This window comes from Marmota monax, unplaced genomic scaffold (genome assembly GCF_021218885.2).
Source record: "Marmota monax isolate L192 unplaced genomic scaffold, Marmota_monax_Labrador192_F-V1.1 WCK01_AAM20220418_F8-fsc00118, whole genome shotgun sequence".
NCBI classification, from domain to species: domain Eukaryota; kingdom Metazoa; phylum Chordata; class Mammalia; order Rodentia; family Sciuridae; genus Marmota; species Marmota monax.
The window spans coordinates 3,571,248-3,598,953 of NW_026695231.1; the positions used below are offsets into that span (position 1 = coordinate 3,571,248).

General features: G+C 35.4%; 1 protein-coding gene across 1 annotated transcript in view; it reads right to left on the bottom strand.

Annotated features, from left to right (window-relative positions):
• The window catches only part of Ush2a (usherin), a 763,436-nt gene that overhangs the window by 541,951 nt on the left and 193,779 nt on the right, over nt 1–27,706 (bottom strand). Inside the window, exons 13-14 of the mRNA XM_046438452.2 lie at nt 20,808–20,991; nt 7,415–7,578 (exon numbers count right to left, since the gene is read on the bottom strand). Of these exons, the coding sequence (XP_046294408.1) occupies nt 7,415–7,578; nt 20,808–20,991 (348 nt within the window). The remainder of the gene's footprint in view (nt 1–7,414; nt 7,579–20,807; nt 20,992–27,706) is intronic.

Below are 27,706 nucleotides of genomic sequence, written 5' to 3' on the forward strand. Positions count from 1 at the left end.
CACATTCTCCCACCACTTTTTGCCAATAAATCAAATGGGTGTATAAAGACTTTGATTTATATTACCCTAATAACTAATAAAGTTGAGCATCTTTTTATGTGCTTACTGGCCATGTATGTATCTTCTTTAGGAAGATATTTATTCAAGTTCTTTGCTTATTTTTTCATTCGATTATTTGTTTTGGCTGTTTAGATATAATATTTCTATATTAGATATGTGATTTGTACAGATTTCCTCCCACACTGTGGGCTATACTTTCACTGCCTTGATCTATGCTTTAATGGACATTTTTAATTTTGATGCAAGCTAAAGTTACTAATTTTGTCTTTTGTTCCTATGCTTTTACTGTCACAAAAAATTCTATATAGGTTCATTGTCAAGAATATGTGTGAGTGTGGCATAAAAGTCCAAGTGCATTCTTTTTAATTGTTTTTTATTTATATATGATAGCAGAATGCATTATAATTCTTATACATATAAAGCACAATTTTTCATATCTCTGGTTATATACAAAATATATTCACACACCAATTTGTGTCTTCACACATGTACTTTGGATAATAATGTCTATCACTTTCCACCATCATTAATAACCCCATGCCCCCTCCCTTCCCCTTCAACCCCTCTGCCCTATCTAGAGTTCGTCTATTCCTCCCATGCTCCCTCTCCCTGTCCCACTATGAATCAGCCTCCTTATATCAAATAAAACATTTGGGGTTTGGTTTTTGGGATTGGCTAACTTCACTTAGCATTATCTTCTCCAATGCCATCCATGTACCTGCAAATGCCATGATTTTATTTTCTTTTATTGCTGAGTAATATTCCATTGTGTATATATGTCACATTTGGTTTAGCCATTCATCTACTGAAGGGCATCTAGGTTGGTTCCACAGTTTAGCTATTGTGAATTGTGCTGCTATAAACATTGATGTGGCTATATCTCTGTAGTATGCTGTTTTTAAGTCCTTTGAGTATAGACGGAGGAGAGGAATAGCTGGGTCAAATGGTGGTTCCATTCCCAGTTTTCCAGGAAATCTCCATACTGCTTTCCATATTGGCTGCACCAATTTGCAGTTCCACCAGCAATATATGAGTGTACCTTTTTCCTCACATCCTTGCCAACACTTATTGTTATTTGTATGCATAATAGCCGCCATTCTTACTGGGGTGAGATGAAATCTTAGAGTGGTTTTGATTTGCATTTCTCTAATTGCTAGTGATGATGAAAATTTTTTTCATATATTTGTTGATTGATTGTATATCGTCTTCTGAGAAGTGTCTGTTCATTTGTTTTTTTTGGTACTTAGCTTTTTGAGTTCTTTATATACCCTAGAGATTAGTGCTCTATCTGATGTGTGAAGGGTAAAGATTTGCTTCCAAGATGTAGGCTCTCTATTCACTTCACAGATTGTTTCTTTTGTATTCTTTTAAATATAGATATAATCAGTTTTCCCAGCATCATTTATTCAAAGTACTATACTTTTTCTTCATTAAATGATTTGGTACCCTTGTTTAAATCAATTCACCATATATGTGAGAGTTTATTTATGGACTCTCTATTTCCTTGTTGTTTTTTTTTGTTTGTTTTATTTTAGTTTTTTGTACCAGAGATTGAACCAGGAGTGCTGAACCACTGAACCACATCTCCAGTACTTTTTATATTTTATTTAGAAACAGGGTCTCGATAATTTGCTTAGGGCCTCACTAAGTTGCTGAGGTTGGCTTTGAACTCATGATTCTCCTACCTCAGCCTCTGGAGCTGCTTAGATTACAGGATTACAGGCATATGCCAGTAGGGAGGGAAGGAGGGAGGGAAGATGGGTCCTTGGGTGGGTGGGTCCTTCCTTCCTTCCTTCCTTCTTTCCTTCCTTCCTTCCTTCCTTCCCTCCCTCCCTCCCTCCCTCTTTCTCTCTCATTAAGGAACATTTTTATTACATCAAGTTAGATACTAAAAATGGGTCAAAACACCATAAACAGATTTAAACACAATCCAGAACCCAGACTCCCTACCTAGAATATATCAAGACCAAGAAAAATGTAGTCAATAACTTGGAAATAAATATTTGTTTATTTATTTATTGGTACTGGGGATTGAACCCTGGGGCATTTAACCACTGAGTCTTATCCCCATCCCCTTTTTGTATATTATTTAGAGACATGATTTCACTAAGTTGCTTAGGGCCTCACTGAGTTTCTGAGAATGGATTGGAACTCATGATCCTCCTGCCTCAGCCTCCTGAGCCACTTGGTGCGACACTAAGTTCTGCTTACTTTTTTTTAATTGGTTCTTTTTATTTATACATTAGGATTCATGTTGATATAATTATAAAAGCATGGAATATAATTTGCTCTAATTCTGTCCTTAGTGCTTCCCTGTTCCCTCCCCTTTACCTTACCCCTCCTCCATCCCCTTACTCTACTGATCTCTTTGTTATTTACTTAGAGGTGTTTTTTTGTTTGTTTGTTTTTGTTTTTTGTTTGTTTGTTTGTTTGTTTGTTTGTCTGTTTTAATCAGTAAGATTCACTGTGATATATTCACATATGTGTGCAGGAAAGCTAGGTCAAATTCATTCCACTCTTTCCATTATCTCATCCCTGCTTATTTCCCTTCATCCCCTTCATCTACTCCATTGATATTTGTTCTGTCATAAATGGAATACATGTCTCCCTTTTCCATTCCCTCTCTCTCCCCACCTCTCTCTTCTCCTTATTTTGAACTAGCTTCCACTATACATCTGTCTTAGAGGCAGTACCACATTGCTTTGATCACTGTAGCTTTATAGTCATAGTTTTAAATCAAGCAGTATGAATCCTGTATCTTCTTTTTCAAAATTGTTTGGCTTCTAGGGCCCTTTAGATTATATTTAAATTTTGGGTTAGGTTTTTCTATTTCTGAAAAAAAATGGCATTGAGATTCTGATAGGAATTGCCTTGAATCTATAGACTGCTTTGGGTAGTATTGTTGTCTTAGTGAAAATGTCATCCAAACATGGGATCTCTTTCCATTATTTTATATTTTCTTTCAGTCTAAGGTATACAAGTTTTCCATTTGGTTGGTTAAATTTTGATACATAGTAAACGGAATTACTTTCCTAATTTCTTTTTCAGATGGTTCATTTCTGGTCTATAAAACACAATAAATTTTGTATTTTTTTGCAAAAATAGAAAAACAATCATAAAATTCAAATTTTTCTTTTCAATTTTAACTACTTCTACTTCTATTTCTTGTCTAAATATGCTGGCTAACATAAGCATTATGATGTTGAATGGCAGCCACAAAAGTAAGCATCCTTCTATTGTGCCTAATAGTAGGGGGGGGGATGATATTTCTAGTATTTCACCATTGAATATGTAAACTATGATGCCAGTTGATTTTTTTGCATAGATGCTCAGGCAACTCAATGAGAAATGGATATAATTTCAACAAATGTTATAAGAACATTTGAATATTCATGTACCAAAAAAATAAAAATAAGGAACTCATATGCTTACCTCATGATGTATGCAAAATTAGTTCAAAATATTTCAGAAGCAGGTGTGTGTGTATGTGCATGCTCACACACAATTAAAATATCAAACATTAAGAAGAAAACACTGAGAAAATTTTTGTTCCATTGGCAAAGCAAAGATCTCTTCGATTGGATATAAAAATATGATCCATGAAGAAAAAACTTGCTAAATTATACTTCATAAGCATAAAAAGTTTGAATTCTTTAAAATGTATCATTAAGAATATGAAAAAGGAATTCACATCATTGGAGGAAATATTTGCAAGTTGTATCTCAAATATGTAAGAAATTCTTTAACTCAATAAGAAGATAACTCATAAAACATGGGCATAAGAATTGAGAGACACTTTGCAAAAAAAAAAAAATGACAACACACATGAAAATTTGCTTGACAAGATTATTCATTTGGAAAAATACAAATGACCAATGTGAGATACCACAGCACACTCATCAAATGGCAATAATAAAACAATATTGAATGTTGTTGAAACTGTAAAGAAATTGGACCTCCCATAAATTGCTGATGCAAATGTAAAATGGTACAGCCCCAATGGGAAAGACATTGACAGTTTCTTCTAAAAATTAAAAATAGACTTACCATACAAACAAGTTTTTTACTCCCAGGTATACCCAAGAGTTTTTTTAAAAAATAGATATATACAGAGATTTGTAACCATATGTTGATTGAAGCACTATTCATAACAAATAACACTTAGAAACAATCCACATATCAACAGATCAATGGAGAAACAAAGCATTGTCCATCCATGAATGCTACACTACTCAGCAATTAATAAGAGCAAACTATTAGGACACGCAAAATCATGGATGAATCTCAAAAACATTTTGCTAAGAAGCTACCTATAAACGCCTAAATATTATATGATTTCATTTATAATAAATCTCCAAGAAAATTGCTGCATCAAAACCATATATATAAAAAAAAAACATATATCTAATTGTTGAGGGTTAGAAGTGGAAGTGAATATTAACTGTTTATGGGCACAAGGGAACTTTATTGAAATAATAGAATACAGCTGTATTATAGTTATGCTTACAAAACCATAAATTGCCTAAAATTCATTATGCTGCACACATAAATTGTGATATATAAATTATACTTCAATAAAGCTGTTAATAAAAGGAGAAATATAGGGCTTTCTGATAACTAAAGTATGGGTAAAAAAAGATGACTAATGTAAAAAGCATGTATATACACAAACTTGAACATTTAGCCATTCATAGCTCATTTGTATTCAAGTCTTGACACTGTCACATATTTAGGACAACCTGGATCATTCACTAGGGACACATGCAAAACAATTCAACTATTTAATCCTTGTTTTGCTTCTATTGCCCCTATCAAGGAAAATGACCATCATTTTGAAACTATGAAACCAGTGTTGATAGGAAAGTAAAGAACCACCCATTAGGGAAGCATACTGTCAAAGAGACTAATTTTTTTATTTGAATTTAATTCTTAAACACTTTGGAAATATTCTAGAATCCCACTCCTACTTCCTGCCCCATACTGCCCCCCGGGCAAAAAAAAAAGTAAAAACACAGATGATATTGCTGAACTATTATCAGTGGCCTCTAGGGAAGTAGAAAATATAACAATAGTCATCCTCCCAGATTTCCTAACCTGTGTAGAGGTGCACCATGACAATTTTTAAGAAGAACACATTTTTGATATTTAATGGACACAGAGACAAATATTAGCATGTTGTAGTTCACAGTTTCAATACATAGCACAACATTCCTTTGGATCACATCACATCTTTGTGAAACCCTTTTTCTGGATGGTTATTACTAGGATAAAAAGCAAGTACCTGTGAAAATCAAGGTGGAACAGGAAAGAAGGGTCTCTTCACATTCATCCCACAGCGAGCATTTCCTGCCTCCCCTCTACTCTCATGTCTATTGTTCTTGCTAGATTTCAACTTCCTCTAAAGGGAAGGACCTGTCCTAATTTTTAAAAGTGACATTGATCTTCCAAATTTACACAGCGCTGCAGATTTTGTTATATACATACTTAAAATGGTAGCAGTAACAACCATGGCAGGTGAAGGGATGTGTTTAATATCAAGGATCACAATTCTAAAAGGATATAAAATCAAGAAGAATCTATCCAGAGAAGAATAATTGGGAATATGAAAGTTTTGAAAATTATGACAAATCAGGCACTTTGAATGACCAAGAATGTTTGGTCCAGAGAAGGAAAGGCTTAAGATAAAGGTAAATATCTATCACTACCAAGAAATGGAGGCTAGGTCTCCAGTGATCAGACTACTCAGTTTTGCCACAGGTATGATTCTTAGATTCTACCTCAGATGGAAGAATAGTCAGTAAAAATTAAAGTGTGGAGCAGGTACAGCATTTTCAAGTAAAATTAATGGCAGAGCCAATCAAAAGTCACCAATATGCTGGAAGGTTTATTGGGAACAAATCAACCAATTATATAATTACTGAATAACAAATATTCATTAAATGGTCAATGAAATATAGATCTGTGCTTATAAAGTACCAATACAAGGCAGTTATGCTAGTCCTTTCTCAAGAGAAACATAAATACCTAAAGTTTTACTTATTTCATTAATCCATAGGGATTAATGAAATAAAGGATACTGAAGAGAAGCTACACAGGTACAAAATCTGACTGAGCCTTAATTATTATCTATACTCTGTCTTCCATTAAGTTAAAACCTACAGTACAGTTGCTGTGGAGCCCAATGGACCATTATTTATTTCCACCTCTCTCTCTATCCCCCTTAAATATATAGACAGCTAATTCCAGGCATGCTGGCTTGTGATGATCTGTCATGACTTGTGGCATTTCCTAGCATTGTGACTCATGACAGTCTCAGGACACCCCAAGGAGAATATGCATAGCACAATATGTTGTAGAGGGCTCCTTACCACATGTTCCCAGCAGGCATGTCTTAGGAATTCTGGAAAAGGTAAGGATATGTGATCTTCAAGTAAACAAAGAGAAAACGTCAATATGTTATGAAATTGTGGGACTGCTGGTGACCTTGAGAGGTCCAATTTAAGGTAGTGGAGAATGGTGTTGAGAAATCAAAAGATACTAAAACGTAATCTTTGGCTTTAAGGAATTAAAAACCTAAATGTGATTAAATAAAACATGACTCAGTCCAGGCTGAGTCAAAAGGCTACTCGGACACACCTCTATCCTAGTCCCATATATACATATGTTTGTGAACCTGTTTCTACCACTTGAATATATGCAACTCGAAAGCAGAGGCAGTGTTCCACATCATTTCAGTATTCTTAACATGTGACAGCGCACAAAAGCATTTTCTTCATGCATATGTAAATAATGAATATTCAAAAATAAAAAATAAACATCCAAAGTTGGAGATGTTAAAATAATTAATGTAACAAAAAGAAAAGAGTGGCAATCATAGGAATCAATATACTATGAAAAATAATGATAATAATATCAATAAACAATTAATCATAGATAGTGTTCATAATATTGGAGGGATGAAAAAATATGAAACTCATAATAAATATAAATAATTCTCATAGAAAATTACCTGTAAGTGTCTCTGTGTAGTAGGGTTACTAACCATTTCTATTTAACTAGCACTGTCCTGATTTTAGCACATAAAGTCTTGCATCCTGAGAAATCCTGATTTCCATTATATACATAATCACTTAATTATTTCCATTTATTTAATCCAGAAAAATTATACTCATTTCATTTAGTGTATTTTGAATAATTAAAAAAAAAACCCTCTCACCTAAATTTCTTATATTGTTTCTAGGCCTTCCTGATAGGTTCTCAATGGAGTTAGAAAAACAACAACAAAAACACTAGTGAGATGTCCTTCCCTGGGTCCTGGTTCTTCCTACACCAGCATGGGCCAGAGGTCACTTACTTTTGCTGCAACCCAACAGATTGTTGACATCCAAATGGCTTGCACTGGGAACACAAGCATCACACTTCAAACCAGTGACAAATTGTTTACAGAAACACTGGCCTGTGACCAAGTGACAGGTTTCATTCAAGGCTCCTGAGAGATGACAATTACAAGGCTGACATCTGAAAACAAGACAAATAAATCATCAAGAGAATAGTGTTTTGATTAATAATTCATCGTATAAGTTATACCTATCAATAACATTGTGGAGTAAATAGTCTGTTTTAGTCAACATATTGAAAAGGACGCTTCAGCTACACAAACACAAAACAGAACAGCTCTTTATGAAAATTCTGCTCATGGGAAGCTACAGAATGTCTTCCCTTTGTAAACTAATTAATGACCCCCCCACAAATTGTTATATTCCTTTATTTTTCAGGCCATGATGACTCTTCTGGATTAGCCTAAATACCAGTTGTTTACTTAAGGATACTGTAAATTTTGCCCCAGTAGACAATATATTTCATTTGCTATTTTATGTACTGAATTCACTTACCCAGAATGGTTAGAGAATAGAGCATTATTCTAATTTATGAAAATGTGTTAATTTACTGAGATACTAATATCACTTACTGGAACTTAAAGTTCTTGAACTCAAAGTTGTTTGTGAAAATAACAGTACTGGCACTTTTTCATAACAAACCAAAACCTGTTTCCTAGAGTGAATTATTCCAACACAGCCTACGCTCATGGCATTGATTGGGATAAACAATTTGATGCCACAAAGTATTAGCAATGCAAAAGCATCACAAGAAGGCCACTTAAACAGGGACACTCCATGTGGTGCGTTTCAAACCACAGTAAATGGATTCACCTATATGTTCTAATAAAGACAATGGTGGGTAGAGTTGCTTTATCCCACTGCAATTTTTACAGTGTGATCTCTTGGGTAATCATTCAACACCCTTAAAAAGGCTGATAAAAGCTAAGATACTGCCAAATAAGCTGCAAATTTGTTTTATGGACTAATATCCCCTTGGGAATAAATAAAGTACAGTTTCTCTTGAAAACCACTATACTGTAGTTTGCCCTTTTTATGGTCACGATAAAAGGATATTTTTTCCCTTCCTACAAACAACTATATTAGGTCTTTTATCTATATGCATTGTATCAGAATTCCATTTCAAGTAGATGGTTTGTTTAGATTATGTATTAGAGCTAAAGAAAATTATGCATAGAAATTAAAATGGAATTACAGAAGCAATGAAATATTTGATTTGCTCTTAATTTCATTATATGCTATTAGAGCATATTGCCCATAGGCTTTTAATGTAATCTTGGTGAACATAAACAATAAGAGGCAAGCTTCTCTAGATGCATGAGTATATATGTGTATATGTGTGTGTGTGTGTGTATACACACACACACACATATATATATCACTATACCACTCATGAAAAAGCATCTCTTGAGTATTTCAGTTTTTATTACCATTCACTCATGAGACAATCACACTTATTTTACATACAGTACATTTAGAGTAATAGTTGCCAGTGTATAACATAATTCCTTTCCTTGATGTAGTTCTATTTTCTCCCAGCCAGCAGCTACATGCATAACTCGAAGTCAGTTATGTCAATATCCATGGGATATTAAGTTCCAAATCCAAATGGAATAAATAAATCACTACTTAGGAAAGCATGCAATGCTTTGAGTAATTAAATGTGTCTATGCCTGATTTTATGGTCTCTTCTTCCAGCCATTGTTATATTGAATGTATATGACTCGTTATAATTGCTTAATTTCAGTAAGAAAGAATTTTTCCTAATTGAAGTACATCAGAGGAGACTTTTCTGAATACTGTAGTTTGTTTCTAGACCAAAGGACACAGGGAATAATTTTGTAATTAAGGTTTAAGTAAAATGAATCCTGTAAATTTCTCAGCCACTCAAACATAATTTTAAAATTTTCTAAGACTCTTTAGCAAATAAGCTACAAGATTGATGTCATTTTATAAGTTATCCTCCTTGAGAGTACCTGCTAAATGAAATATATTTCACACTTATTAAAACAAAATTATACACAATAAAGGAAAAGACACTTTAAACTTAGAAAGAGAAACACCAAACTAAGATGAATTGTGATATTGATTTTGCCAGGATAAATGGTTTTTGTAATATTAATATAAAGAAACCTTTATTACACTGACTCTCCTGGTACAGCCAGAGCTTCTCCCGCAATCTGTTTAAAATCTTCATTTTTCATCCTTATGGGAAAACCTCACTTGCTAAATGGATTTCATAAAGAGTAATCTGTCAAGATTTATATAGATAAACAATTTGTGATGTTTATTGACCAGTTCATTATGATAAACAAAACAGGAGGAAAGCACACTCATCTCCACCAGCATGCTGCTGTTAGAGTCCTTTAGGCCCTTATGTAACTGAGTATCTACCAGATACAATGGGAAAGATGTTAATTGACCTCTGTCTCTTCAATCATGAATCTCATGTATTTTCCTTTCTTGGGAGTTTCTTCTAGTTACACAAACAGTAAGTAAAAGAGTTATTCTAATTATTATTATTGCATAAACATAACTATTAAGGAAATGAGTGAGTTTCAATAATAGACATCATTGTCAGAAACTTCATCATCTAGGGGAGAGTTGTAATAGGGAGTCCTAGGAGATTTGCCAAAATATTGATCACTTTGTTGACATTTCTCTTTGCACAACGCTCTTCTGTAAGGAGCCTCGTCTCAGGGTACCTAAACACTGATTGAGACAAATAGCCTTCACTGTGGGCCAGTTATATTCCAGGACTGGAATAAACACTGAGTACATAAAAATGAATACTGAAGAGTTGCTTCTGTCCTCAAGGGTCTCACAATTTAATATAAAAGAAAAATTAGTACATTAACAAAGATATATGCTGAGTATTTAGGGGCACAAAAAAGGAACAACTATCAAGTCTGGTAGAGGGGAAAGGATGAGTAAGAAGTACCAGTTGAGCATCCCTAACCTGGAAATCCCAAATTGGAGATATTCCCAAAATCCAAACCATTTTATGCACTGATAAGATGCCACAACTGAAGTTTCACACCTGAGCTCATAAGATGGGCCATAAACAAAACAAAATGCAGATACACTAAAAATATTGCATAAACTCACTTTCAGGTTATGTGTATAAGATAAATTTCATGTCCGTGGGTATGTGTGTGTTACATATATAAATGAATTTTGGGTTTTCATCTGGGTCCCAACCCCATGATATCTCATTACATATATAAAATATTCCAAAATTTAAAAAAATCAAAATCTAAAATACTTCTTGTCCCATACATTTCAGATAAAGGATACTCACTCAACCTGTATTAAGAAGAAATCTTGCAAGAGATACTTGGGCTGAATTTTTAAAGATGAATAGTAGGATGTCAGGCAAATCAGAGAGGGAAGAAAATAAAGAGAAAATAGGAGAGGGTGTGAAAATACAAACAATATAGAAATTGTGGATATTAATTCAGAGTGGGGAATGGTGATTAATAAAGCTGGAAAGGTAAGGAGGAGAAGGCAGATATTTCTAAATTAGGGCATCAGTAAGGAGCCTTGGAAATGAGGGGGTAGAATTAAGAAATGATCAATAAATAAGATTGGTAGTGCATGGGTGACAAATTGAAAAGGGAAGAAGGAAATGGAGTTACTCCTGACTTTCTAATTTGCTGACAGAAGGATGATGAAGACATTCTACACAAAGAATGAAGAAAGAATAGATATGAAATTGCTGAGGAATTCTGAACAAGAATCAGTGATGAATAAAAAAAGGGGCTTGAAGGCAAATTAGAGAAATTGGGCCAGGAGTGTTCGCCCATCAGTCGCAAGCACACAGGCTAGCACAAAGTGAAGTCTCAACAAATACTGTTGAATAATACATTGGGAAAGTTTTTGACTTAGTACTCCAGATAGAAATCCAAATGTGGCCTGCACCTGTGATGAAAATTTAGCTCTTTTGAGCTCCTTTTTATTGCCGTAACTCTATATCATCACTGACTTCACCCCTGAGGAATAGATAGCTTTTCTTTAAGAGCTGGTTTCTGCTTAGACTCCTTAAGACCAGGTAGTTCTCAATTCAGCACCCTTGCGCAGGATTCAGGGAGAACCCCAATGCATTGTGGAAGGGTGTGGCTTCCCAGAATTAAGCACATTTCCTGTCTGCAATGGAGGTGTGGTCTCACTGAGCTTCTCAGTTCTTTCATGATGCCTACTACAACATCCATATTCTCCTGCAGCAAGAATCAGAATTATACAAAAGACCTTGGAGGCAGGTGATCCAATTTGCTGTAGTCGGAAGTCATACTCACATAGCTTATTGCAGAGGAAATAGGGTGTTAATACTCTCACAGGAAAGGGAGAAGTTAAAAATGCCCAAATCACTCTTTTGGGTGAGGCATTCCCAGGCATGAGTATGAGAACTCATCAAAACTGGACTGGGGCAGTTACTCTGTGGCATTCATACAATGGTATGAGCCATTCCTGTCTAGAGAAGAACTTGCCTAGCGAGAATCTGTATCTGAGAACCTTCCCTCCTTCTACTTTGACACTCTACCTAATCACACAAATTACTTTGAGACATGATAGTGGATTCAAAATTTTAAAGGACTTTCAAGTACAAGAGAAATTAAATTATACTTATTCTCCCTGGCCATAGGCAAAAACTTAGGTAAAAAATTAGAAGAAAATCACAGTATTGAAACTGTGTTTTCAATATGAAGAACATATTTCTATCTGACTCAGGATTATAATTTTGGGGAAGAAACTCTACTACTTCACAAGACATCAGGGTCTTTTTAGCTCTATGTTTTTGGAGCAGAAGTTGAATAGGCATTGACCATTTATTTATGAAAAGGTGATATATGCACAGAAATGCACAGGACAGAATTCAACCCAAATTACTCTTAAGATTCTTTCCAAGTCTATAATGTTATGATTTTATTATGCTTAGAGATGAAGAAACTAGCCCAAGATGGAAGTAAATCTAGTTGCACTTTCTGCAATCTTAATCCACTGAGGCCCAGACAGTATTTCAGGCTTTGTGGGTTATATGATCTCTGTTGTTTCTGAATTCTGCTGCTGCAGTCAGAAGGCAGCTATAGACAACATGTAAAAGATGACCATTGTTGTACTCCAATAAAACTTTATTGACATAAGCAGGTGGCAGGCCAGATTTGAGCCTTGGGCCACAGATGACTGAATTTGGTCATTGGATGATGAATTATGGAACACAACAATGTCCAAGTCCTAATTCCTAGTACTTGTCAATGTGTTCCTTACTTTCCAGATGTAGTTAATGATTTTGAGATGAAGATGTTATCCTGGATTATCCAAGAACACCCAAAATAATCACATGCCTTCTTAGAAATGTAAGAGAGTGAGCATCAGAGAGAAAAAAAAAATACAAGGACATAAGCAGAGGCCAGAGAAAAAAATGACTCTGCTAGTTTTGAAGGTGAAGGAAGGAGCCATGAGTTAAAGAATGTGGGTGGCCTCTAGAAACTGGGAAAATAAAGAAAATGAATTTTCTCCTGGAGTCTCCAGAAGAAGCTCAGGTGGCCTGCTGACACTTTGGTTTTAGCCCAGCAAAACTAATTTAGGACCTCTGACCTCCAGAATCATAAGATAATAGATTTGTGTTGTTTTAAGACACTAAATTTGTAGTAATTTATTACATCAGCAAGAAGAAGCTAATATACCTGGTCTAGAGGGAAAGCCAAACTGGAACTGCAACACTCCTAAGTCCCACACCATGTTATTTCTATTACATCACATTGGAAGCCCACTGTGGATATATAAAAACTGACATTTCTTGCAAGATCACACGTGATCTATAATAAGGGAGAAAATACATTTATAGAACTGTGGGAGACTGCAAAAATGACCACAGTTTTTGACCTTTCCCTCTGTGCATGTCCTTTACAACTGTATAGTTCTTTCTACCAAAAAGTGGAATCTGTTTTCCCACTCCTGAATATGGGCAGGCCTTGTGACTTGCTTTATCAAATAGAATAAGACTAAACTAACACTGAAGTAGTTTCAAGCAAAGACTTCAAGTGCCTTGGCAGATTTTTGCTGTCTTTCTGAATCACGGCCACCACCTTGTGAGTAAGCTCAGGCTAGACTGATACATGACGAGACCCAGATGACAGCCAGCTGTCTTACAGAGTCACAGAGAAGCAGGAATCTAGGAGACACATCCCTCCCAAACTTTCCATTGTCACACCATAAAAGGAGATCAGTTGACAAGAAAGTTGTCTGCTGTCATTTGAAGTCATTTGAGCTGGTGCTCAGAGTAAACACCAAATTGAGATCAATTGGAAAGAGGCATGTGAAAAGATTACCCAACCAAATTTACAACACAGTGTTAAAATGGAGAACGTCTGCAGTACAATCAAAAAGAATCTCATGACAGAAGTTTTCCTCGTGTTTTAGCAGTCTGAGCTTTCGGATTCTTGGCCAGCCTAGAGCCTTATTCTCTGTCACCTGAGGACAATTAGAGTTCAAGGAACATCAGCTGGTAAATAAGGCAAGTAGTGATCCTCCTAACTCCTTAAGGCTTACACAAGGCAAACTGTGACTAATGAACACAGAGAGGATTCATCATCAGGGGAAACCTTGAGGGTTGTAACAGGCAGATGTTATATAAGGAAATGGTAGAGATCAGAGGAACTGGAGCAGACTTAGGTCTGGGGAAAGAGGAATCACAGGTACAGGTCAACAAGAGGACAGCCCTAGAGAGGGCAGAGGGTCAAATAAGGCTCTGAGACAAAGTGAATACAGTCCGTTTTTGTCTCATTGTTTTGGGGTTATACACATACAATATGCCTTTTTTGCTGTATTGATTTTTTTTCAGCTGGAAGACATCTTTGTTTGCCTCGTTGTTTTCAATACTGATTAAACCATGTTTGCTTTATGTGTCAGAGATAAATGGAGGAATGTTTAAACTTGAATCAGCTCTTTTACATATATGCCCCCTTTTTCTGATTGGTAACTTTTGAAGAATGAACCTTTTGAGGGGGAAACAGGTGAACGCTTTTCCAGATCGTTTCTGGGAACTTATGGGTGTGTTGGGTGGATTTTTGCTATTGTTTCTACAGTTTAGGATCAGGTTCTATTTTATTTTGTAGAAAATAAACCAAGAAAAAAAAAGACAGCAAACATTGCAATGAATAATAAAGAGAGGGAATAGGTGTGAGCTTTATGGAGGGATGAATATGAGTCTCTGAATATGGAAATGAAAAATTCAGATGAGGAAGTCAGTGTGTTTTCCAAAATTGATTAAGAAATACAATGATATTTTATCTTCTTAACAACAAAACACATTTTATTGTAGATATTGGAAATTAATAAATTTATATTTGTAAGCATTTGCCATAGTACCTAGAGTTCAAACACAATCAGTTGATTTTAGCTAATTTCTTCCTATTTAATTTTTTTAACATGATCACTTAGTTATTTTCCTATACTATATGTCCATAGACATTTAGACCGAGTGAACTTTTTCCTTCAAGAAATAAACATTTCTCATGCTAGATGGATTCCCATATATTTTAGCCATTTTTGTACACATTTTCAAAAATAGCTAAAGTGAGTCTATATACAATAACACCAGAAGCCAACAAAGACATTCAAGAACACTATCATTCAAGAAATTGGAAAACATAAAAAGAAGAAAGTCCATTTTTATCCCTTCTCAATGATGAGTAAACATATAAACTCAAGCAATTCTCATTGTCAAATTTTGAAATATTTTTCCTCTATGACCTTCTGTGCTAGAGGATTTCCTCTCCAATGATTATCAATGCTAAAGTGAAAAGAGACAGCAAAATTCATCAGTGGAATAGAAGGGTCAACTCAAATTGTAAGCAATGCACATGGCAAATTCTGCTGACTGCCTTGGGCCCCAAGAGGTCATGGGACGTTTTATCCTTTCTATTCTTTTCAGAGGAGCTGCATTATATATGGTGACCCTTGCCTTCCGTATCTTTTCCCAGCAGTGGCCTGTTATCAATTCTACTTCATATCAGAACCAATTCTACCAATACAAAGAGAATTACAAGTCCCACTCAAACATTAGTGGTTTAGAATAAGTACTTGAAGGTTTATATTTCTTTTATTAAGGTGAGGATGGCATGAGACATTTGTTTATTTGGGGGGTGGTTGAGAAAACTAACATAAAGGATATTAGTTCTGTGGCTATATTAAGAATGGAATGCAGTTGGGCGTACTCACTCACACTGGAATCCCAGTGATTTAGGAGGTGAAGGCAGGAGGATTCCAAGTTTGAGGTCAGCTTCAGCCATGTAGTAAGACCCTCAGAAACTTAGTGAGACCCTAACTCAAAATAAAAAAAAAAAATAAGAAAACAAATTGGAGATGTGGCTCAGTGGTGGAGTGGCCCAGGGTTTAATTACCAGTACCAAAAAAAAAAAAAAAAATGAATTGCTTGTGAGATACACAAGTGTAAAATCTCAGAGATATCTGGTGCCCATGGTAAGAAACTGAATAGATGATAATCTTTTCAAGAGTCATTAACATGTGTGCAGCGGTTGAAACTGTGGACACAGATGTGTAAATTGAAGGGGCGTATTAACAAGGAGTGACCAGCAAGAGACATGAAACAAATCAGAGAAGTAGCATATAGGGGCACCTAAGGAAGAGATCATGAAAAAGACAATGGAATGATCACAATGAAAAACCATGAATCATAAGAAGCAATCACAGATCAATTTTGTCTTTCATTGACTCATTAAATCTATTATGAGGAGCTAATTTCCTCATCTTCCACCAGGATACAAAGTAAATCAGTCATATAGTTCTCTGTCCTTTCTGAGGCAACAGACATACTGAATTACCTTAAGATGTAAAACAGATTTGATCCAGAAGATCAAATATCTAATTCTGTGTTTTAGTCAACATTCTAGTTAGACATTTAAAGAACACACTTCTCTCACCTTTGTTCTAGCTAGGATGTGATGAAGGTGGCAAGTCTCCAACCAGAGGAGTTCTCTTGATTGGCTCCTTCTCTTTCTACAACACATCTCTGTGTGCAGGCTGTGAGAGGGCCTGGCATTCACTGGACCAGCAAATTCCAAAATAGGCTGTGTCCTCGGACCTTGCATATGTTTAAGGCCAGCTGTTCACTGAGGGCAGAACTTTTGTGATTTCTTCATTGATTGCTCGGGGCCCCTCCTGGAACTCTCTCCCCCATGTAGTCTCAGTGTGATCATACACATCTCTATTCTAACTAGCTGCTTACTAATTTAGCCACAGGACTCTCACCTTTTCTTTTATTCAGGCCTCTTCCGTCTTCCTGACAGCACTCTATGCAGACAATAAGACAACCTCATGCTCTCTGTCTTTCTTATGATGCTTGTAAGGCCTTGTCCTGATGAACTCTGGCTATATAAACTACATAGCATACTTTCTTCCAGCTTGCTTTTCAAAATCTGGCCAGACTATCTGTCCTCATTTAAATTTGCTAGGTCTAAGACAGACATCAGTGCACTGGCCTCACCCAACTCTAGAAAGAGATCCATATCAGCCTTCCAGGGGCCTACTGCCACCTTCTGATGACTTCAGTGGCAAGTGCCACTGACCTCCATGTATATGTCCAGGGAGACACAGTTGTCTAATTCTCGTTTTCTATAACCCATATTTTTTTTATCCATTACATCTTATTAAATACCTTTCCTTGATTTGGATGAGAGTTTTTAGAGTCATCTAGGAAGCTGGGGATGTAGTTAAATGGTAGATATTTTTCTAGCAATGTTCCAGCCTCTAACTTTGAAAACACACACACACACACACACACACAGTCATTAAACTAGTAGTCATTGATTGATTACATTTTATAGGGTTTGTGCAAATTGTGGTAGCCGAGGAACAAATGGTAATGGGACAAAATGAAGAAAAAAAACCCCTGTGCTTAAATGTCAGTAAGTAGAAGACTAAGAGATTACACAGGACTCATAAAGTAGGGCAGAGTCAAGGGAAGGGGTTTTGAGATGGCGATGAAGAAGATATTTGCAGAATGTTATAGCCAGTGAAGAGAGTTTAAGTTTGAAAAAGGGGAGGATTTTATGGAGTAAAGTTCAAAGGGAAGAAGGAAAGGGAGGAACAAAAGAAAGAAACTAGTAGGGGTCACATCAAGAACAGCCAATAGGTTATTTTTTAGAAAAAGACACATTGTTTCTTCTTCTATTAATAGATGAAAAATTAAACATGCATGAAAAAGTGTGCAGGTTGAAGGTGGAGAGAAGATAACCTGGAGATAGATATGCAGGTCCTCTTTCTATAAAACAGAGGCCTAAATAATCTGCAAGGGCAAAGGCAGGAAGTTGAAATTCAAAGACTGGTAACAGTTCAAAGGGGCCAGAGAGTGAGGTGATGAGAAGCATATGCAGGGCCACGCTGTCAGTAAGCACAGGTGCATGATCTTCCTGCACATTGTCACAGATTAAGGACATGAGGAAGGCAATCATCTCTGCAGCTGGCTCATAGTATGGCAGAAGGGAAAGATCTTAGTAGCATGAGGCTGCTCAAAGAGAGGGCTGATCAAAAGAGGACCAGGTAGGGGTACTGGAGTAGGCATTAAAAGAAGTTAAGTAGCAAGTTATGCGATGGTTCAGGGATGACAGATTTGAAGAGACGTCATGTTCATAGAAGAGCATTTCTAAGATTAGGAATATTGGAGAAGTAGAGAATCCAGGACGACGCTGGAGTAGGGATTAAATGAATGAAGAGGCCAAAGAAGTGCATAAGTAGACAGAAAAATAGTTCAGTACACTGGCAGAAGTTAGAAGGAAAAAATGCCATCCCTATGTTAATTAGGGTTATTATTATTTTTTTTTGTCACTATAACAAAGACCTGAGATAATCAACTTATAAAAAGAAAGGTTTTGGCTCACAGGTTTCAGTCCAAAATCAGTCACTTCTTTTGGTCTACGGTGGGACATCATGTTATAGGTCTGTAGCAAAGCAAAACTGTTTACCTCATGGCCAAGATGTAAAAAGGAGCAAGAAAAAAGTGAATTGGTCCTACTATTCCTCTCTGGGGCACGCCCCACCACCATCACACACACATACAGTGATCTAAAGACCTCCCATTAGGCCCCACCTCTTAAAGTTACTATCAGTTCCCAAAGCACCAAGCTGGGAACCAGTACTTTAATACATGGACCTTGAGTGTATATTCCAGATCTGAATTATAAAAATTCCCCTAATAAGATACTTAATGAACAAAAGCCTCTAAGAATAACAACAAGAGATATAAGGATAGAAGAAAAGTATTGTAATTTCAAAAGATAATTTGTAACTTTACAAAGGTAGTTACCTCCCTGAATCAATATGTATAAGAGAACTGATTTTATTTATACAAAACTTATCATGAGTATTTTTGCTTTAAACCCACAATTACTCTGGATTTTTTTATTCTTTTGAAATCTACCCAGCATTTGGCTCTATCTCCTAGACTCCATCCTGCTGTCATCTCTTTTATTTGACTGAATTCTTCTTTCTTGATGTTAATTTCAGTACCTTCCAGTAATGTAGCTTATACATCCTTCTTTGGCTCTTCCTATTCCTCATCAATTTGGGTAAACATTTCAATCTACCTTCTAACCCAGGGAGTTCAACTCCAGTGCTAGCCAGGCCTACTGCAGAGTGATAGATGATAGAACACTATTCTGTAAGCAGTTCTTGGGCTTAGATTAACTTGAAGTAGAAAGTGAGATGGGTAGAAAGTGGGAGAGAAACAGAGTGGGTAAAGGTCAGCTTTGAGTATAAGAACACTGAAGGATAAAGAAAAGGGTGTAATGAAGATAATAAGGTTTCAGTCAAATAAAAATAAGTTAAGTCAAAAGCTGGAACAATTAGATAGTTCTTGGACATTGAGCAAGGCTTTGGTGATAACCCCAGAAAGAATAACAAGAGGGATCAGTAGAACAAAATGGGTATGAGAGTGTCACACAACACCATCACTGATGGGCATGAATGTTGGAAAGAAGACAGATGGTTGAGAAGAAGATTCTTCTTTTTCTAAGTATGTGTGGTCAGAATTATGGAAAAGATAGGACATTTAAAGAGAGAGGGAGCCAGGAGTAGAACAAACCAACCCTAGAGTTGCAACTCAGAAATTTTTAGAATGTTCTTTCAATAAAAATTGTGTACAGTGCCATACTGACTCCAGTTTACTATTAAAATCCTAACAGTTCTTTCCTTTAACATTCACTATACCATGGGCTTTCTGTACTCTTTTTAAATCAAATTAAATTTTAAAAGAAAATAAGAATAAAATGGTTTTAGTTCTTTTGCAAAAAATTAACTGTCACCTTATCTATACTCTAATGGAGGAGTCCATGAGATGTGTAAGAGCCAAAAGACAGTCTGCAGAGACTATGTGCTAAAAAGAGCCCAAATAAAGCTGGGCACGGAGCCCCGTATTAGAGTATTTGCTTCCTGTGTGCTAGCACCTAGGTTCCATTCCCAGCAGAAAGACAGACAGACATAATTACTTATATTTAAACACATGCAAATATTGAGAAAAAGATTCTACTGATGTTATGCATCTCCTAAGTTCAGAACACAAGACCCATTTCTTAGTCGTAGGAACACTTTTTAAAAGACATAATAGAGTCTGGACTCTTGATAAGCTCGTAATCTGAAGTAAGAGAGAGAAAGGGATTTGGGGAAAAAGAGAAAGGAGATTGAACTGATTCTGTAGCTCATATTTTAAAATATAGCAAAGAACTCAAATGAGTAAAGGCAAATATCCCCTTGGATATACAGGAAATAAGAAATAGAATATTAAACACAGGGTAACTTTGAAAAGTGATTAATTTATTTTCAAATTGCACTTTATACACTGAAAAAAAATCATATCATAAACAAGAAATTAGATTTCTCATCTGTCAATCTTTAAACCTAAATTAGAAATACAAGGAAAACATAAATAGATGCAATAAACAATAAATATAGTAGCCATGTAGACCAAAGCATGCATATATACGTATTTCCAGCTGTCTTACATATATTTTCTGTATGTGTTTTCTTACTAGGTGTCTGTTACCTACTTTTCTCCACATCCAGATACTAAACTTTTTGAGGTAAAAAATATTTTTATCTTATTCAGTATTATTATCAGACTCTAGTACAGGTCAATGCACAGCAACCTACTCCAAGAAATAGTCAAAGATCACAATTAGGTTTAATAAATGTCAATGAATAAAAATATACTGATAAAAGGACTCTTTTAATAAAATATAGTGCCTTAAGACTGCCCAAAATTACTGTTAGTAAAGAAACAGAAATTGCAAATGTAAATACTACAATATTAAATAATTCACTCTTATAAAGATTTACCTTCCAGTCTGAGGATCAAATCCAAAGTAATGATCTTTACATTGGTCACAGCTTTGCCCAGCAATGGAAGCATCTTGGCACCTGCACTGGCCAGTTAGGCTATTACAGATGTGATTAACTGCACCAGTTGCATGGCATGAACATGGCAGGCAGCCAGCAGCACTGCCTGGAGAAATATAAAAACCTGGAAATAAAGAAATTAAAAAAATTTATATATGCTTTTTTCCTAGTCTTCTATTAAAAAGATAACATTTTGATTACATAGAAAAATAGGATATTCTATTATGGCACTACCCAATTCCCAGTACAAATATGGTTACAGATATTCTTAATGAGTGTGTCAATTATGACCAAAGAAAAACTGAGTAAATAATTTACATCATACTTTTGTATCTCCAAGACACCTAAATTCAGTGTATTTAAAACCTACTTCATAATCTTTCAGCTAAAAACCAGACTCCCTCTATTCCTCTCCATTTCAGCATAGCATACCATCTATTCAGTTGCTTATCTTAGAGACATCTTTGGTAGGAAAACCAGATAAAATACATAATACCCAATTATATTTGAACTTAACAATAATAATTTTAGTAAAAAATATCTTAAGTATTTGTTTATACTATCTAAAAATTATAACTGAAATTTAAATTTAAACAAGTGTATTTTGCTAAAACTCTTCAGTTCTCAACTTCTTTCATCATGCATTTTGCTAATGAGAAAGTACTATGGACATTGCTTCCTAAGAATTTTTCTACCTTCCATACCTCCTTTGCAGTTAATGCATTACATTCTACATATAGGACATCTATTAAAAACTTAAACAGAACAACTTTATAAGTGTTCTATTAAAATTGTATACTTTTTTCAGGTGTCCTATATGTAGGACAATGGGACATGGTATCACCACTAATTTTTTCACAGCTATCACCATGTACCAGCACTAGAATAGTGGCTACATAAACATTATCTCATTTAGTTCTCACAAGAATACAAATAACATCGATGGTATTATTATTTCCATTATGGAGATGAGAAAACTGAAGGTTAAGAAGGTTAACAAACTTTTCTAAAATTACAAAGTTAACAAAAAACAGAACTCATTATCAAACCCAGGCTTCTTAGTTCCCAAAGCCATCTCATCCACCAATGTCCCACTTTGTTCCCATCCAATCTATTCTTCAAAGCGTAGCTGGAACAATCTCTTTCAAATTGTGGTTTGAACATATCATTTCTCTATTTAAAACAATTTGATGACTTCCTACTCCCCTTAGGAAAAAAAATCCAAACTACCAACAGCCTCTAGTTTCACCCACTTCTAGCTTCATATCAAAGCTCATTCTGATCTCAGTCACCTGTAGCCACATTTCTTATTCTTGACACATGCAGGCTTTCTGTGGGCTGTTCAGTTTGCTAGAATGGTTCCAATGCACTTCTTGTGCTTAGTTTACTCCTGTGCTATGTAAGACAGGTTGCGTGTTCCTCAAGTAACTTTTCCTAGACCACTTTAGGTACGTTCATTACAATTTTACAGCATCTTGTTTATTTTCTTTAGTGCTCTTGAAAATTATAACCAATCCCATTTCCTCCATACTGTAACTTCCACAAAGGCAGGAACCTCATAGCAAATGAGGTTCTTATCAGCCTCCCCATCACTTGGTACAATGCTTGCACATAGTAAGCACACCATGAACATGTGATGAACTAATAGATTTGGACCCAATTACTAAGTAGGTAGTGATTTCTACAAGTACTGTACTTAAAAACAAACACAGTTTAGAGGTTTTTAGATTAATTACAAAATCCATTTTTTCTTATAGCAAAAGAAAGGAATTAAAAAGTGATTCAAAAATATATTCACGTTTCTTAAAAATCTCTTAGACCAGAAGACCAGAATGTCAATTAGAAAGGCATCAGACATTTGAATGATGGAGCAGGTGTATGACCAAGAAATGGCCCTTGATCTTCTGTGATGCGTAGTGTGCACATGTCTTTGTGCATGTACCTGGTTACACACATATGCAGACCCACAAACACACATGCAAAATGCCGCAAGTAATTTTATTGAAACAATGGGAGAAAGGATCCCAGAAGTAGTCTAATAAGTGCAGTTATGGCAAATAAACTGAATTATGAAATTATCCTGAAAACTAATTTAAGATATATAAAATATTGGTCATATTGAGGAGAGAGAGTAGGAACACATAGAGAGAATTTTTTCTGTGTAGTATTCTACAAGGAAAAACAGAGCAATTGGGAAATTTAAACTTATTTGAAGCTTTAGTTGAAAATAAGCCATGCTTTCACAGTCTCCAACAATTAATCTGTTTTCCTTCTTAGAAGCTCCGCATACTCTCTCTTAGACAGTTTTAAGAGCAGTAAAATAGGTAACATTGTGCTCTATAAGAGGAAGAATGAACCTCAAAATATGTTTCATTCACTACAATGGAATTGACTAATGCTGTCATTTTCTTATAAATGATAGCCAGATTATGTTATTTGTTTCTTTGCATCCTCTGATAGCAATATATTTTTTCCAGAAATAGAGTATAGCTATACCAATTAACAAATGTTCCTGTGTCTGATTCATGATTTACTCAAAGTCACACATTTAGGCAGTTTCTATTTTGGATTCCAGACCACTGTGGTTATGGCACTTTGTATTTCTCTTCCTGGGAAGGTTTTTGGCTCCTTCAATTCATGATGATGGCATCATGAATGTACTAACAGCTCTTCAATTTGGATAAATTACCCATTAGCATAGATACTTAGAAGAAGAATTAATTTGGTCTTACAGCAATAGCTTCGAGCCACAGAGAATTCTAGACCAATTAAGGATAATTTTTATAAGATATGATTTATTAGATAAATCTGTAAATACAAGGGCGTACAATTTGGTGGAGGAGATTAGTCAGTCCAACTTTTGGGAGAATAAAGAATTGCATAGGAAAAAAAATCAGAAATATAAGCAAAGAAGAACAAAAAAGGTATTAAAGTAACTTTGGAGACTGTCAGTGCAAGGGAGGCTTCCAGGAAAAGGCTACTTTGGAATTTGCCTTGGGGTTAATTCCCCTCCTCCTCTCATGAGCATGATTATACAGGTTAATCCCACTAGTATTTTAGTTGTCCTATTTTTAAGCAGTTCTAATTAGGATGACTCAGGTAACTTCCTGCTCAAAGATTACTTCTCCCCTCACCTGAATGTGCCTAATTCTAGACCATTACCTTCCCTTTTATGACTTCCAACTATAGAAAACACTTTCCCTTCTCTCCTGCTTAAAAGTCAACTCCTGAGTGTAGCTATGAGATAACTGACCTTAATTTCTTAACTCAATACATTTCTGATCTCTCTCCGTTAGTTCTACTTCATGTTCCACATCTTGCTGTCTACTTCCTTTTTAACTGATCTTTTTGAGATTTACTCCCATGAATGATTTTGCACCACATCCTTAAGTGTGGTCATTAGGACCACCTTATTACTTTGCATCGTGTAGTGCTGTGAGTTCACCCATGCAGAGCACAACTCAGCCCTCTGAAGTTTATTATTTTCTCTTTTTATTTCAGCTAATCCCTGGTCCCCAATGAGGCAAGTCTCAAATGGACGATAATCTGTTGTCCAACTGAAATAGAGTCACCCATTTCATAAAAGTTTTTCTTTATCTGAAAGATGCTCCCAGAACTCACAGTGTTCTGAGTTATTAGCAAGGCGGCTGGTGTTATCTCCTGTAGTGGCTATTTGCACAGCACAGTACCTGTCCTGGGCATAAAAGAAGAGCCCATTTCCTAGCAATGTCCCTCCTGAGGACCATGAACAACCAGGTTTTACCAAAGGCTTGAAACAGGAGAAAGAAAACAAGTTTAACCTCTAGGCCTTATTCAGAAAAGGAGGGCAATGCTGAGGCTAAGCACTAATTATAAGCCATTTAGAGGAAACTGCTCTCGTCTTAAGCCACAACGTGGACATGATATTAGGAGTCAAGTCTAAGGAAGGAGTTTTGCTTCTACACCTTACGGCAAGTCCATTTCAATAAAAGTTTTTCAAATCAAAATTGTCAAAATTAAGTGTAGTCTATAGTGTCAATTTTCAAATGAAGATAATACTTTTCATTCATTTGATTAGTTTGGACAATTATTTGAGTTGACCCTATGTCAATAAATGAATTCATATTAGGGCTGGGGATGTGGCACAAGTGGTAGCGCGCTCGCCTGGCATGCGTGCGGCCCAGGTTTGATCCTTAGCACCACATACAAATAAAGATGTTGTGTCTGCCAAGAACTAAAAAATAAATATTAAAATTCTCTCTCTCACTCTCTCTTTAAAAAAAAAGAAATAAATGAATTCATACTAATATTATTCAAACCAATGTACAATTTCTCTTCTTTAAAAAAAATTCTCTTCTTTAAAAAAGATTTTCAGTTTAATTATGTTTAAAATGCTCTGCTCTTATTCCCCCTTCCTGAGCTGCTGTTCCCCTTTAAGTACCTTCCCAATTCCTGTTTACTTTTAAAGCCCAGCTCAATATAATCATTTTCTTTATGAAGAAAGAATTATCAATCCCTCATTGTCCTGCTTCTTGATACTTAATGCTTGTCATACTGCACTTATCACACTGTATTACAGTTATGTGACAGTTTCTCTAACCAAACCACAAAGCCTTAATATATTTATAATCAAATATCTGAGACCAGCATAGTACCTGATGCATAGAAATTTACTCCACAGATTTTTATGTGTGTGTGTGTGTATGTGTGTGTGTTTGTGTGTGTATATACACTAGAGATTGAACCCAGAGACATTTTATCATTGAGTTACATCTCCAGACATTTTTTAATTTTTATTTTTTTAAATGTTGAGACAGGGTCTCACTAAGTTGCTGAGGCTGGCCTCAAACTTGCAATCTTACTGCCTCAGCCTCCCAAATCACTGATAGTACAGGTGCATGCCACTGCACCTGGCTTCTACAGATGTTTGTTGAAAAGTGAATATATGAATGAAATGAATAGGTAGGTGTATGTATGGAGGGGAGATAATATCTGTTGCATTTAAACTATGAGATGATATCTTTCACACTATAAGGGAAAATGTAAACCTAAGTCTGTGCGTCATGAGAGTGACTGGGCAGAGTAGCCTAGCGTATTAGGGAATACAGTAAAAGATGTATAAGAATCCAGCATGATAAATTTAAAATATAATTCTTTCCCTATAAGCACTTGAAACAGAGCTAGAAAAATAAAATGTCAACCCAAAATTATATATCCTGTTATTACAACAAAAGATATAACAACAGGCTCAAATATGGGAAATCTACTTAACTTTTCTGTTTTATAGAGTACTTATACTATTTATGTGAATATCCTTAAAAGACTCTCATAAGCATATTTTCTAAGAATCAAACCCAATAAGAATAAAGAATATAAATAATGACTACACTAATAACATTTGGGACATTATAATGTATACATATGTATGTATTCATATGTAAACATATATGTATATTCATAATCTATGACAAAACATTTATATTCTTCTGTTTCCTTTCTTCTTTTATTCCAGTTTCAGTAATTATTAAAGTGCATGCTTCCAAGTCTTTCTCCTATGCCATACCCACTATCTCTAAAATTCTTTGAAATTCCTTCATGAAGATAATCCCATTTTGGACCTCTCAGTTTAGTTTGGTGTCTGATCATTCCAGCATCCCAGGACACTGTTAATTTTCATGTTATGCGTATGACTTAGATTTTTTTAACAATAAATGAGGTATCCATGACCTGATGCAGTAAGCCAGTATGGTGAGTTAAGGAACTCATCTTGAGGGTAGGATTGGAGTATTTGTAAGAGTATCTGTTTAATTCACCCTCAAATATTTAATGTTTAAGACAAATATTAAGTTATTCAGAAAAGTACCTTTTTTTCAGAATACAGCTTTTAGAATCAGATAAACCTTGATATGTAAATGGCTCATCTCCTAAATTATAGTCCATTTATGCTGCTTTAAAATGGGGGAAAGAATGGTCCCTCACAGAAACATTATGCATAGTAAATACAATTTTACAGGTAAAGTCATGTTACAGGGCCTAGAACACAGAAGACTACTCAGTAAATACTGTGCATTATTATAATTGTAATTGTTTTTAAGAAGTTTTCTATGAAAGTAGATTTTTCTAAGTTAAAGTTTAAATAATGATTTGTTAAAACTATTATAGAGGACCCTAAGATAGGGGGCCCAGGATTCCTACCTATAATTTTTTATTTCTGAAACTAAATGGTCTCTGTGAAAAAAAAAAAAAACATGTTAACTTAGAAAGTTGCTTTACTAACCCACAATGATGTGTCATAATCAGACCTCAATTCGACACATTGATTTTTAACAAAATTTCAGCCGCCTGATTCCAATTCCATTGTCAGGATCTTGCACACAATCCTGGATTGTGAGCTTATTGCTTAACAAATTAGAGCTGCTTCTTAATGAAACAAGGTACTTTGTTTTACATTCTAATAGTCTGTATGAATTATAAAATAAAAGCAAAAGTAAGTACCAGAGGGAAGCAAGAGGCATTGTCCTATTAGTACAACACATGTCCTAGGAAGCCGTTTTCTTTATAAATTAGCCTTTATTTTATTCTAAAGCTGCACACTCCCTGATAAACCCTCTCTGCCTGTAGTTCTCAAGGACAAGGAAGGGTCACTGGCTCAGGATGCCTTGACATCCTTCCCTGCCTTTCTCGGCCTGGCCTCTGATTAAGTGCAGCTGCTGAACATCACGAGGTCACCCAGCACTGAAAAAAGCCACTGGAAAAACATATTTAGTGCTATATTTATTAGTGTGGGTATGTGTACATTCATATATGTACACACACTCCAAATAATTTTAAATTAAAGCATTTTTAAAATACTTAATGGA